We start from the raw sequence: 15,485 nt of genomic DNA, 5'->3' as shown, positions 1-15,485 counted from the left end.
ACACGTTTCTCATTACATAGTTATGGAAATGACAATGTATGATTAATGCAATACATTGATACTTATTACTAACTAGAAAAATAGAATTTAACCACCACATTTTTATTATCAATCATAATGGAGGGTTATTATTCCTATATTTGGGAGCATATCAAGAAACAAATTTATAAGAATATTTGCATATCCTATACCTTTTTTCCTTTTTAACCTTAGTTTAACTAGAAAGTGGGGTAGAGGTCGGCACCCTAGCTTGATCTAAGAACATTTTTAATTGGTCAGGAGCAAAAAATATATATGTATTCTCTTGTTTTTGTATTATACATTTACACGGATAGCGTAATGTATAGGAATAACCTAGCGAAATTACTTCTTGCCGAAATACCAAGAAAGCTTTGCATCTCGATTGAGTAGAAGGAGCTAAATCAGGGAAAATTTTAATAGATTTTTCATAATAAGTAATTGGATACTTACTAAAATATTTCTTCATTATGATGTTAATATCTGTGGTGGCGTAAAAGGTAACCAACAAGGTTCCCCAACTTATTATATTTGCTGTGGAGTCCTCCAAAAAATTGGTAAGGTCTCCCTGGAAATTCTCAACTCTTGGCAATTCATTCCTTACGGGGAGAAAATAACAATTGTTAATAGTAGGAGACCTCTCTAAGGTAAATCCTAATTGTTCAACAAAAAACTTCTTTAAGGATATTATTGGTTCTTCCCCAACAATTCTGGGGAAGTTTAAGAATCTTAAGTTGAAGCTTTTTGTATTATTTTCCAACATTTCTAATCTCCTATTAATAGCAATCCTATCTTTCACCACAGCAACATTAAACTCCAATAACTTTTTTCCCTGATCTTCCAATTGTTTTACTCTTTCATTGGTATCTTTTATTTGCTTTAGGGTCTCTAGATGTTCCTGTTCATGTTTTTCATTTAACAAATCCATTTTCCTTTCCAAATCTTTAATATTAGTTGACATGCCTGCCATCAAGTCCCACAATGTTTCTAGCGTCACTTGCGCTGGGCGGGTTGGTGTACCTGGTAACTGGACATTTGGCACAATGATTTTCCCCTCCATTTCTGGAGTTGCCAACGACAAACTTTCTTTCCCTCCTACAGCAAGTTGGGGGGGTAGTTAAGATGTCTTTTTTCCCATTTGAACTATTAATGTGGGGTTGAACATTCCCCACAATAAGCCCAAGATCTTCTTGGTCTTTCACAGTTAATCCAGGGGCAATTCCTTTTTCCCTTTGCTCCGGTGGTAGCCCAATGTTGGGGCTTAGAGAGGCCTCCTCTGTAGGCGCAGTGGGCCCTCCCTGACCCACTGGCACATCAAAGTCCCTGGCCTCTCCATCTATTGGAATAGGAGAAGCCATGAAGCTGGTAATATCTTGTTGCAGCAAAGTCGGCATAGGAAGAGTAGGAAATACTCTTACTCTGCCTTTACGTTTAGGAGGCATAATTTAATAAACAAAAAAAACAACAAAACTGCAAACAGGATACAACCCAACCTCACTTTTTATGCAATTTTCTTTAGAATAGTTGACCCCGAGAGAGAGGAGTAATAAATTGATCTTACTTTGGGCGATTCCGGCGAAGTCCGGCAAAGTCCGTTGCCTAAATTCGCGCCCCTTGAGTGCGCGCGCTTGTGCGACATGCCGGCTTTGCTACGCGCCGCAGAACGGCGGATTTTATTGCCGCTTCCGGTTCCGCCCCTCTCCACAGCCGACGTCACAAGGCAAAGCAGCTGGCCTGAGGGAGCCCTACCGGGACCAGCTGAAGATGGTAACACAAACTGCGTCGCTGTATTCCTCTGCTCTCCTCTCTCTCTCCCTCCAAGGCATAGGGAATTTTTAACCCTTCGCCAACAGGCTATTACGTTGGGTTATACTTTTAAATTAAAGTTTCCTTGTAAGTTTATCTTAAAGAAAGGAGCAGAAGTCAATATATTCTTCACTTCTCAGCAATTAAAACGTTTTCTTACATCTAAAACCCCCTTTACATCCTCTCCCATTAATATGTAAAAGATAAGTGGTTGTTAGATATCGGCCTTATTGTTTAAAAAAAATGAATTATTCTTTTATTAGATACTCTCTATAATTTCAGAACCTAAAAACTCATGCAAGTTTATTGTATATTGATTTATAAATTTAAGAAGGATGGAAGTTTAAATATTATTGTTTATATGTTGTAATGTATATAAGAACATAGGTATTTTCCTTTTCCATCCTTTCTGTGTTTTTCTGTATTTGCAAAATTGATGGTTTTGTAAAGTTAAAACTGATAAAGAATTAAAAAAAAAAAAAAAAAAGACGGACCACTTTGGGATCATTCCTGTCCGCTATGTGAGAGGCAGAAATATTGCCCTGACCAGGATCCCCTGCAAGATCCACATCCGGCAGGAACTTGTCCCGGATATCCAATGGGTCTTGTTCGGAGTCATCCAAAGTAGTAGCCGGGGAGTGAGCTGGCCCTGATCGAAGAGGATGCTATGGAACTGGATCAGAACCAAAATCATTTGGTCTGGAACGCTTAGAGGACCAGTCCTTCTGACCATACGCAGAGGAATTCACTCTGCGCTTCCTTCGGTCCTTCCTTGATTTGTATGCCTTATGGAGAAACCTAATAAAATCCCCTGAAAAGGAGGAAGAGGAATTTGAGATCTCCTCCAGGCTCTCCAATTATGAGCCTGCTGCATCATCACGCGGCTTGTCCTCACCAGGAACTGCCGGCTGCAGTGACAAGGGAGGCGGAGCCAATGCTCCCTGCATGGTCTGCTGTGTCGCCGCTCGCATGGTACTCAGAAATGCTTCTGTACCTGCACTGCAGCAAAACGGGTTCGGAGTAGGAGAGCAGCCATGCCGAGGCTTCGGGGCCATGCGAGCCGACCAACTGGTATCCTTCGCGGCCGAAATAGACGGGCCTTCCCCACAGGGGAGGCAAGCAGAGCAGAGGCTCTCCCTTGAGAGTTGCACGCGAGCGTCTCCACATGAGCGGCAGGCCGTGCTGCGCAGCATCTAGAGAAAAAAACGGAGCGAAGAAAAAAGAAAATAATAAAATACACCCCGACGCGAAAAGAAAAAACCTTCTGCGCCGCCGAGCACTGAATAAGTGAAAACAAACCACAAAGAAGCTCTCAGCAGAAAGAAATATAATTTTTTTTTTTAACCTGAAAAAAACGCCACAGATCCTGGGAGCTGCTCCCAATAGGGTGAGTGAGCAGGGCCCCCCGGTATCACCCTGGACAGGAGTGGTTGCTTGGTAAATAACCTCCCCAACTCCGATGACCTCAGAACCAGGAGGGCTAGTCCTCTCAGGACCTCCTGTCCTCCTGGGAGGGAGTGAAGCGGCTGCTCATTAAAGCTAGACAACTGGACTTAATTTTTTTTTTTTTTTTAAAACCTTAAAGGAATAGTCTCCAACAAAAAATACCTAGCAAAACTCACTAAATAAATTCTAAAAACAACCTGACAAAAGAACTACCACAGTGCAGGTTTAGGCACGTCCACCTTTGCTGGGAGACAGAGAAATACTGACGGACTGCAGGTGGCACCCCAGGGTATACGTCAGAGTCAGTAGAATCTTTCTCTGTCTCCCTCTGCTGCATTGGTGACATAACCCAGGGTCTGGACAGATCCAGATACGTACAGAGAATGAATAATTTGTGCATCCCTAGCACTCTGCATCGGGCACCCATGAGAAATGTGTGCATCTACAACAGCCTGGCTAGAGGTCCTACCCCACCCTTGGCAGAGCTGTTTCCAATTGGTCTTTTTCACTGATAATCCTTCTGAAAAGGGATTGCTCCTTTAACTGACATGTGACAGTGAATGGACCAATCGGCAGTAAGTGAAGAAGTGAATAAATTAAGTGCCCTGTGTGTGCAGGTTACCAAAACGGATGCTCAGTTTATGAGTGTCTGTTTTATCCTGCAGTATGTTGTGAGTGTATATTGTGCGCTCCTTAATTTTTTTTTATATGTCAAGACTTTTTTTTTTTTGCATGGAGCTGCTTTCTGTGATTCACGATCATACTAAGTAGGAGGAACCACAGAAAAGCAGGTTTGTTTTTTTTTAAGTTGAACCCTTGATGCACAGGAAGACTTTATGCCTGCTCTGGGCAGGCATGAAATTTGATGGGTTAAAAAGTGCACTTCGGGTGCCCAGGGATTTTTTGCATTGCGCGGTAATAGCCTCCTCTACATGGAATTTACATGGGAGAAGTGTTATTAGCTACATGTGATTTGGACTTGTTTTGGTCGCACTGATCCCCTTTTTGTATTGGGGGTTATGGACGCACTTCCAAAATGCACATCCGAGTGCTCGTTAACCTGTGTGCTAGGCTTAGAGCACTGTGTGTTACAGTATACAGACAAAGCAGGAGACATTGCCATTTCAATATATAGACATTGGTCAGTACGTTCTTAGCACAATATATTTCAAGAAATACCTGTGATAGCATATTCCCATGGTCCTAACATCAGAGACAATACATACGGCTTTAATGGAAGATGAATAGTCAATTATCAACTTAATTCCTACCCATAGCCCTTGAGTTTACCATCTCAGGTACTGAATGTGTACATCTGGTCAGCTACTATAGCCATACAGTGACAGACTACGCTTCCAATTTCGGAGTATACATCATAATATGTCCATGTTTAAAAATATATGTGGGGCATTCTAAATAAGCTATTAAGACCAGGCTTGTTGAACACTGGAGTTGTATTAAGATCAGAAAGCTGAATGCACCATTAGTTCAGCATTGCATAGATCAGTTGCATATATTTAAACAGCTATGGTGGAAGATATTAGAACAAATGCATTCTCTTTAAGGGGAGGTGACAAGGAATCTCATCTTAATTACAGCAGAACTGGATTGTAAACATTGCAGATAGGTACACCGGCAGGGCTCACTGAGGAAATAGAATGGCACATGCTGTTTTAATATTTTTTTTCCAAATTTACATAACTATTTGATTGACCCATGTGTTCATATATAGCAGGGATTGAATCTAGGTAAACAACAGTGTATTCTTATTGGACACGTCCCAAGTGCATCTGACTTTTAAGTTGCAATGGTTTGGGTGCTTTTAGCCATGGCTAAGAGGATTTGGGAAAGTGCAACGCTATATAGCATTTGTAAGGAGATGTGCCCTTGAAGAAGACAGGATTTGAAATGTGACGCATGTTGTGTGCTTGCATATAAGATTAACTGGTCTAGATAATGTCATTGCAGGTAAGTTGTTTAATTGTACTACAAAAAATAGTTTTTAAAAAAAGTTGTTCTTCGACTCTAAACAGGTTTTGGACTCTCTGTATAAATAGGAGGTCAATGATGATAAGAGGCACCGGTTTACTCAGTATGCAAGGTGTACCTATATGAGAATACTCGTCCTCTTGTGCTTCACAATAGTTTGAGCCCTTATGATGGTCAGTTTGTTATATTCCAAATGATTTTTCTTGTATTATCACAGTAAAATCACCCAGCAGTTATGGTAATGGCATTTGGATTAAGTGCCAGAAACCCCTCCCTCCCAGGATGTCACCCTTTCATTGATTCTGTGCACAAAATGGATAACATCAATTTATCTTAAATGGATAACACAGAAAAAATTTGTGAAATAGTCAGGTATGAACTTGCCTGACTGGTCAACATTGATCATTTAATTTGATTATTATAGCTTTCCTTGAAAACCTACAGTAAAAAAGTTTCAAGCTTTCTTCCCAGGGGATTTTTATTTATTTATTTTTTTTGCTAAGAAATAAATCCCTCTTACCTTACTGTTTTATCAGATAAAATTGGTTTGGGACTGTTCAGATAGTCGTAGGACAAATAAGGGACCTTACCATTAATTTAAGCTAAAATACTCATACTTCTAGAGGGCAATGGAAAACCTTGACTAGTTTGAAATGAATCACTTGATTCCTGATGAAACTTATCTATAAAAGTGCTGAATTTATGCCTGTGAATTGAGAAAGGACTTGAAGCCTCCATACAATGCAGTCTGTTAGTATGCAGTTAATGAAGTGTGCCTTATATCCTTGAACAGAAGTGTTGTCGATTTTTATAAGGTAACAGGCCTAAGTGAATGAAGAAAATAATAAAATTAAAGAAACAAAAATAAGACAAAAAGCAAGATAAAATTAAGGGCACAACATTACTTTCTCCAGCATACAGGACTGTTAAAGTAATGTCTTGATGTAAGCTGAAAGATTTGAAGCAACATTTCCTTAAAAGTCACATACTGAATAAGGTGATACAGAGAAACACATAAAACAATGTAAAATTTAACCCTCATTATAAGACCCTACAAAAATAACACTAGCTAAAATTCAATTCAATCATACCCCTGTGTTTGGGAAATCATTTTTAAGCATTTATACACATATATATTTCATAATAAAAGCCTGACTACTTTGTTCTGTTGAAGTACAAGTTACCAGATCTATATATATGTTTGATACAATAAATAAATTTGCTGAGCCAATACAGGCTGACTTTATTTTATTTATTTATTTATTTATTTATATATTCTTATATTCCGCAATCTTCCATTAAAAAATGTTCAGCACGGATACACTGTCCAAAAAGATTCTAATAAAAAAAACTAGATACTCACAAACTTTCTAATCAATAAACTTTTAGAGGTAATTTTCAAAAGCATTTAGTACATGGACATTTGAAAATGACTGTGGGGGCTGTGTGTGTAAAAGTATGTGTGGAATCAATTTTGCGCATACTTCTATGCGTACTTGAAAGAGGCATTCCCAGGTTCAGAGATGGGGCAGGGAAACCATTTACATGCATACTTTTGATTTTCATACATTTGGGGGCGGATTTTAAAACCCCTGCGCGCTGGTGCGCCTATTTTGCATAGGCTGCCGGCGCGCGCAGAGCCCCGGGATGTGCGTAAGTCCCGGGGCTTCCTGTCGGGGGCGTGTCGGGGGGGCGTGCCGTAATTACGTGGGGTTTCGAGGGCAGCGATGTGGGTGTGGCCTCAGCCCGGGGGCGTTCCGGGGGCGTGGCCGTGGCCTCCAGAACAGCCCCTGGGACTGGAACATGGAGCGGGGCAGCCGGCCGGTGCGCGCAAAATTACGCCTGCTGAAAGCAGGCGTAACTTTGCCAACAAAGGTAAGGGAGGGGGGGGTTTAGATAGGGCCGGGGGGTGGGTTAGGTAGGGGAAGGGAGGGGAAGGTGGGGGGAGGGCGAAGGAAAGTTCCCTCCGAGGTCGCTCCGAAATCGGAGCGGCCTCGGAGGGAATGGAGGCAGGCTGTGCGGCTCGGCGCGCACAGGCTGCCGATTTTGGACAGCCTTGCGCTCGCCGACCCCGGATTTTATAAGATACGCGCGCCTACGTGCGTATCTTATAAGATCTGGTGTACTTTTATTTGCGCCAGTGGCGCGAACAAAAGTACGCAATCGCGTAAGTTTTGAAGATCTACCTCTTGATGTGCATGGTTTACACATCTACTCCTGCTCCTAAGCAGGTGTAAACGTGTGCATCCAGGTTAAAGTTTGTGTGTGTACATTTGAATGCAGACTTCATCCTGAGTTTTCAAAGTAAACTTTTGAGCATAAGTTTGCTTTGAAAGTTGCTGCAATAAGTTGGCAGCTACGTGCACAAACTCACCTGCACAGTTATGCCTTCTTTATTGAGGGCCTAACTTGTTTCAGTTAGGCCCTCAATAAAGTTAGGCCCTCCATAAAGGCGTAGGGCCGGACTTTAAGACGTACGCGCGGGCGTACATTTGTGCGTGCAACCCGACGCACACAAATGTACGCCCGATTTTATAACATGAGCGCGCAGCCGCATGCATGTTATAAAATCCGGGGTCGTCTTGCACAAGGGGGTGCACACTTGTGCACCTTGCGCGCGACGAGCCCTAGGGGAACCCCGATGGCGTTCCCTCCGCCCCCCCCCCACCTTCCCCTCCCTTCCCCTATCTAACCCACCCCCAGCCCTACCTAAATCCTCCCCCCCTACCTTTATTTTGTTATTTATGCCTGCCTCCAGGAAGGCGTAGGTTGCGCGCGCCGGCCGAGTGCCGGTGAGCGATCCCCCGGCACAGCCGCTGTGCTGGGGGCCTCTGTCTCGCCCCGCCCCTGCCCCACTCCTTTCACAAACCCCCAGGACATGCACGCGTCACCAGGCCTATGCAAAATAGGCTTGGCACACGTAACCCTTTGAAAATCTGCCCCATACTTCTTAAAATACAAAAGTATGCAAAATGTCCCAACTCCACTCCTAGAGTGTCTCTCCCCACTGCATGTCAAAAGTACGAGCAGTCACTTATGAGTTTAAAATTAGGCTTTACATATATAAAGAGGTTTGAAAATTCAGTCCTAAAAGACTAAAAGCTAGCTTGAAACAGATAGAAATATTTGACCATGCATTAAAAAAAATATACTGATCTGACCAGTCAGCTCCGAGTTTGGGTAGCATAAAGCATTTCACATGATTAGACCCTGAAGCAATCTTGAAGATAATCTTAGTGCTAAAATACCACTATTGGCAACTGCAAATCAGGATTAACCCAAAGGTTTTGCATGATCTTGCACAGATACAGCATTTTTGGATCTCTGTAAAGTTTACAACAGAACACAAGGTTGCAATACTATAATCCAATTATTATGCCTGTATAAACTATTCGTTTAATAAAAGGGGTATGATTGAACAGCAATAATGCATCCTTACATATACACATCAATGTCAAACTAGGGACACATTTGATTTGTTAATATCTCGGTGTTGTTCTCTGCATTTAATTTTAGATGTGTTACTATGTATAAGGTTCTGCATTATTGCATTATGAAATTCCATAAACAATGCACACTTAGTAAAATACTAAAATGCCCGGTGTCCAAGAAAATGATCATAATGAGGGTGAAATGGAAATGTCTCAAGATCGTACCCACTCTAGGGTCAATACTTACACAAAAACTATTTTAACAATCAGTGGCCCTATTCATTAAGAGTTATTTTTAAACAATCTGTTACCATGGAAGCTCCCAGCACGGTATTTATGAATGATTTTCTCTGAGTTAGTGGGAAACATCGTTAATGAATAGGGTGTTTAGTGAATAAGAGAACTCATTCAATTTCTTCTGCACCCAGAATTTTGAAACTGAATGAAAATGAAAGATGACATTTTTTTCTCAGGAAATTAAAAGTGACAGCATTTTTATTTTTCACACCTATTAGAAAAAGATAGGTCTTCCTGATTTGATCAAGTGCCTTTTGGAAAAACTTGAATGTTGGCATAGCTTTCTTGTAAATTCACAGAAAAGAGCATGCAATGTAAATTACTTTTGGAGGGTATGAGCATAATTATTACAGAAAACACACAGAATGGCTAAAAACACATGGCAAAAAACTACATCTTCTATCATTGTATTTTGTTTTTATTAATTCATGTTTTAGGTATAAGCCTCATATCCTCTGAAATGAAATTTGAAATTGAAATAGTAATTGATATGTAGAAGAATGGGGCAAGCAGAGAAGATACAAAGCTCATAACTGATCAGCCACAAATATCTAAACTGCTAAACTTAGTCCAACAAGCGGATTAGTATTTGGTTGTATTATGTCAGGGATAGGCAACTCCAGACCTGGAGTGCTGCAAGCAAGTTCTGTTTTCAGGATTTCCAAAATGAATATGATTGAGAGAGATTTGCATACAATGGAGGCAGTGCATGCAAATCTATCCCATGCATATTCATTGGGGATATCCTGAAAACCAGAGCTGTGCAGCCTAAAAAGTTTAATTTCCTTTTTTTTTTTCTGTTTTGGGGTTTTTTCCTTAGATTTCATTTTGTTGAATATTTATTTTGTTTCTGTTTCTTTTCAGATGCATAATAAACATTAAAACACAAAAACAAAAAATAAATCCAAAATGGGACCTCCCCAGGTCTGCCTGTATCAAAAAAGGCCCGGGATCAGGAACCACCTAGGCCCTAACTTACCCCATCTGCGGGGGTCAGGTTGGGCAAGACAGAGGCTCATTCACCTTCTGCCCAGATGAAATACACATAGCAAAAAATGGCATGGCTGGCCAGTGCCATACTATAACGTTTAAAATGGCACCAGCCAGCCAAGTGCCATAATATGACATTTACATTAGTGACTTCCCAGGGTCGGCTGGCCGACCTTGAAAAGTTGCCATTTTAAGCGTCATAGTATGGCACTGGTCAGCTGCGCCATTGCCTGGTATGTGGATTTCATCGAAGCAGTTGAGTGGCATCCCACTTGCCCATCCTGATCCCCGTAGATAGAGTAAGTGGGGAATGAGGTGGGAGTAGGGGTGGAGGTAATTGGTGGGCCAGGAGGTTTTTAAAATATATATATTTTTAAAATGAAACAGAAGTAAAACAACTAAATTCTGTTGGGATTTCTTCCGTTTCATTTTAAAAATATAATGAAACAAAATAGGAAATATTGTTGATATTTCCTATTTCATTTCAAACAAATGCATATCTCTATTTGTGGTATACCAGGACCAGAGTTACCTACCCCTGTACTATGTCTTTATTTATACCATTGCATGGAGTTTGGATTGCATTGGATCCCTTTCCCATTCAACATACAATATTCTTGGGGCTTGACTGTTTAATACACTGCACCCTCTTTATAACACCATTCTTGGGAGCCGAGCATTTTCAGTGTTCTAAAGAGGCATTATTATAATGAGGGTAATTGTATTGGAGTTCACAGATTTCAGGAGCCAAGGTACTGTAGCTTTGCTAGAAACAGTGCCTTATAAAGAGGGTGGAGTGTAGCTATCAAGGTGGTGCTCAATGGGTAAAAAGCCAATTATGCTGGGCCGAGGAATTTCTGAAGTTGCACTTTACCATTTTTTAGGAAGTAGAAGGCATTAGAACACCTTACTCTTGTTACCAAGTAAAGCGACAGTATCTTGACAGTGACACTGACAAGGTGAACAATGCACATTTTGAAGGCATGGGATTAAGCACACAGAATGAACAATACTACAGTCCTCCAATTTTCTGCACACCCCGTTTTTCTTCTCATACCACTTTAAAAAAAAAAAGATTTCTCTCCTCTACTGAACCGACACAAGGCTATTGCATGGATTTTGACCTAAGCAAACTGCTTAACCTAGTCTTTCTGTGCATTGTTATTAGTTTCAGTACTGCAAAATGAATTAGAATACAATGTGCCTTTAATCCTATACTAGGAACAATTTATACTGCAAGATCAAAGCAGAGGATAAATGCTTTCCTGATGCATGGGAACCACATGTTGATTCTTTTTAGTGCCACAGCATGTGTTGGCAGGGGATTGCTTGCCCTGAAGTTAAAGTCATATAACTACATGCACTGTCTCACCGAGGGTAGGTTTCAAAGCTGTAACCCCCTCTCACATTGCAAAACCCACAGTGATTTTGTACTCTAGGTCTTTGTCAGTTCTTTCAATAATATAATGCCAGTGCAACTGCCAGAAATCTCAAGATCTATATGCACGTGAAAAGACATTAGTGAATCAGGCCCTCAAGTTTCTTGTTTATTTATTTATTTATTTATTTATTTATTTTGGGTTTTTTTTTAAGCAAGAATCCTTTGGTTTATACACTCAGACCCTCTATTGAGTCACAATAATAAAATCATGCATAAAACAAACAAGTCATGAAATTGCCTTAATTCTGGTCAAGGATATAAGGGTTAAATTCATGTATTTGACAGATGATTGAGAAAACCTACTGGAAGCATGATCAACCCAAGGCCGCCACCACAGCTTTTTTTTGCCCTTGGCTTTCTCTTTGTCTGCTTCTCCTAAAATAAAATATGTCCAAATATTAATTTTACAAAGTAAGAAATACGTTTCTAATACCTCATTCAATCTAAAACCTCAGTCAATGCTAATTATTACTTCTAAATACATATCTTGTACCACAAAAAATAAAATTGTCAGCCGAGTGCAAAATTATTTGTGTACAGTATGAAGTTATTTTTACAGCAACATTCAAAATTCAGTGTGGCTTGTGCTGCCAAGTGACTCAGTGCCTTCTGGTCAGATAGACCTAGACCTAGTTTCACCCTTCTGCATCGCTGAACTTGTGGTTCTGCTTTTCTTGGACAAATTTGAATTGTGAGCCCATACTAGATGCAGTAAGGTAAAACTAGCTCAGGGTCAGTCTGTCAAGATGGTATAGAGCCAGTTGGCAACTGATTAACTCTAAGTATAGCATGTCAATGATGTCATACAATGTTACAAAACATTTTGCTTCAAGAACTAAAACACATTTTCACTGGGTTCACATTATATACTTGGAATTGTTAAAATGAACAGAGTAGCAGTCAAACATTCACTAGCCATTAACAAACTTCATGGTTTTTCCATCCAACTGAAACCTTTAGAATACTGTCTACTAATTGCCACTCAGTTGCATTTAGAAATCATAATTTTATCAATGTTTAATTGAAACTATTCTCTGGCTGATATAATTCTAGCTCTTCCCCACTCCACCTCCCTCAAAGAGAAAGTGTTTGAAATGAGGGCAAACACATTTAGAAAGACACAACAGACTTAGGAGTCTGCATACTAAAGTGTGTAAACATTCCATCGCTCACATTAATGCTTGTAATAGTTAACACATTTTAGTGTTATTGATAATGTGCACATTACACAGACTAACCCAAAAATATTAAAATAAGCTAATTAGATACACATATGCTAATTGGTTTAATGCAGGTTAGTGCAATTTGCATTAGCTAACACACCAGCATTTACATTACAAAGGCTTAACCGCACCTCTGATAGATTTTGCAGTAATGGTGATGTTAACGCAGATACATTACTTAATGCAAAACTCAATTTTATTGTCCGATGTCCTAAAGTCTTTAGTCCTGCTAATGCATGTGTTAAAACTGGAGTGTTAACATGTGTTAATGGATTATTTTAATGCATTTTGCTACATACATAGTCCTTTTAGATTGCTAACATCCCTGTTAGACACCATTTAGAACATGAATACCTCAAAGTATCCATTCATCTGTTACCACTTGCCTTTGCAGAGGGAAACATTTATTCATTAGCTATAAAATTATTAGCATTTGGAAAAATAAAGCACAGCATAAAACACTGTAGAATAGGATAGGCTACTTTTAGAAACAGCAAATAGTACTTGGAACCTTCACTGGTACAGGCTGTACTAGAACAACAATATTCTGGCTTGCCTGAGAAAGGGGCGAGCTCAGTCATGATGAAAAGTTTGTGACCCGCTGTTGGTGCTAAGAAAATGTAAATGTTTCAAATAGTTCTGCATGTACATATAAAGCACAGTAGCGCAAATATTCCTACTAAATCTATTTTGATGTATTTTTGATCAAATACTGAATGTTAACAGATACAAAAAGACATCTCTGATCTTGGAGATGTTACCTCCCACTGATCTGACAGGGTCAAAGCAAAGCTGTTCAGCTGAAAAGGATGGCCCTGTATAGTGCAGTCTCATTCCGCCAAATCATGCCATTATTTCAAATCCTCTATTGCACTATACATCTCAAATAAAATTGTTTTGAAGATCCTTCCTCTCTCCCCCTTACCATTATTACCTAATGACATTAATTAGGCTGAATTTTCTACAGTTTTTTACCTAGATAAAAAATTGGATGGAGATTTCCTAAACAGTACCCATGGCTGTAAGACAATGATTGTGGAAAACAATAAGGGGTCTACGTTAAAATATGCCGTTACGTTAACACAATTTAATGCGCTGATTTTAACATGGGCATTAGCGGTGAATTCATTACCCAATAAACCAATATACTATAGAGCATAAAACACGGACAATGTGAACCATGTGTGTGGGGGTCTGCATTAAGGCAGACTTAACACAGTTTAGTATATAGATCCCTAAAATTCTAATTCCTAAGGCTTTTTCTCCCACTCTGTGTCTATGGTGGGAAAAGTTTGTGATTAAGGCCTAAATGGAGATAAAAAATTACACACATAGCAATGATTGTTACAAATTCATAATAAACACATTGCTGTAAAAGGAAGCATATGTTTTCACAATTGCTTGAATTTAACACATTATTGGCAGAAAACTATACACTCATACCATTAACTTTACTAAAATTCTAAACCAATATTTCTCATTTCAAATGTAGTACATTTACACCATGAAAAACGTCAAGTGGTACCTTCATCATCATCTTCATGCTTTTGAATTTGTTGAATTTGTTGTCCCTCAGCTGATACCTGGGCCATACTCAGCATTCTTTCTTTCCCCTTTTTATACTTTTGCTGCCTGGCTTTGATGCGGTCCATCCTAGCAAAAGGAAACAATTAAGCATAATCAGTTGATTATAATACTGTTTCACACTGTACACAAAATAAATTGCTCGTCATCAGCCCCACTACAAATTCTAACCTCTACTACAGTTTTCCATCACTTTTGATCACGAAAATCACTTCTTGAATGACATAGATCCATCTCTACTTTAACCAAATCACACAAGCATTATCCTTGGATTTACAAAGTGTCTCTTTAGGTTGTCTCATGCTATCGTGACTGAAAGTAATGCACCTTTCTTGAAGTTCCATCCTTTATTTCCTATACCTCTGTGCTTTTTAATTCTGATTAAAGCTAAGCAATCAAAATATTTGCTCTGTAAGGACCAGCAATACTGTAGTATGATGTTGCAAGTTAGTGATAGATATATGGCAGATTCCAATTTAGAAAACCAAGCTAGAGAGAGCTGTATTGCTAATACCTTCCAATAGAAGAACAAGACTTAACTTAAGATTATCCATATCATTCAAAAGTGACCAAACCAGCTATCCACATCTAAAGCAGGCTATAGCAACTAGAGATGTGCTTCGGGTACAAATTTCATGTCAGGCTTCGTTTTGGGGCCCCCCCCCCGCAGGAATTTCGTTTTTCCCACAGTCCGGGATTTTTTTTTCGGGGGCCCTGATTTTTGGGTTAGTGCTCACTAACCTGGAAGAGTTAGTGCACACTATCAGGAGTTAGCTCGCACTAAAAGGAATTAGTGCACTAACTCCCGTTAGCGCGCACTAACTAAAAAATGATTTTTTTCTGAAATTTTGGAAAAAATTCAATCGTTTTTTGGTTCTCCTGAACCATTCCAAATTAGGCAATATCATTGACATTGCCTAATTTGGGAAAAATGATTGCACATCCCATTAGCAAATACATTCAAATACTGGAGAAAACAGTGGGTCAAACCAAATAAAATGAGTATATTTGTTCCCCTTTAGAATGTACAGCATAAACTTAAAATAGAACATTGCTGCGATTGGAAAAATATCTTAACGTAATTAAATACTGTTATTAAATGACCAAGTTGAAAACACAAATTGATCTTCATTCCGGTTAAGCATTTCTTTCTTAAGTGGCAATCATGAATACAACAAAACTATTCCATTTGATTAACTCAGGTTTCATTTATTATTTTGTACAAAAGAATGACACTCGGTTTCCAGAATCAATGCTAAC

At 39.5% G+C, this 15,485-nt stretch overlaps 1 protein-coding gene across 1 annotated transcript in view; it reads right to left on the bottom strand.

Moving 5' to 3' along the window:
• The window catches only part of PIEZO2 (piezo type mechanosensitive ion channel component 2), a 1,301,103-nt gene that overhangs the window by 326,726 nt on the left and 958,892 nt on the right, over positions 1–15,485 (bottom strand). The window contains exons 30-31 of the mRNA XM_029587157.1: positions 14,167–14,294; positions 11,722–11,793 (exon numbers count right to left, since the gene is read on the bottom strand). Coding sequence (XP_029443017.1) covers positions 11,722–11,793; positions 14,167–14,294 — 200 coding nt within the window. The remainder of the gene's footprint in view (positions 1–11,721; positions 11,794–14,166; positions 14,295–15,485) is intronic.

The sequence above is a fragment of the Rhinatrema bivittatum genome, chromosome 2 (genome assembly GCF_901001135.1).
Source record: "Rhinatrema bivittatum chromosome 2, aRhiBiv1.1, whole genome shotgun sequence".
Taxonomy (NCBI): domain Eukaryota; kingdom Metazoa; phylum Chordata; class Amphibia; order Gymnophiona; family Rhinatrematidae; genus Rhinatrema; species Rhinatrema bivittatum.
Note: the sequence above shows the minus strand (reverse complement) of the source record. Positions and strands in the feature narration are given on the sequence as shown.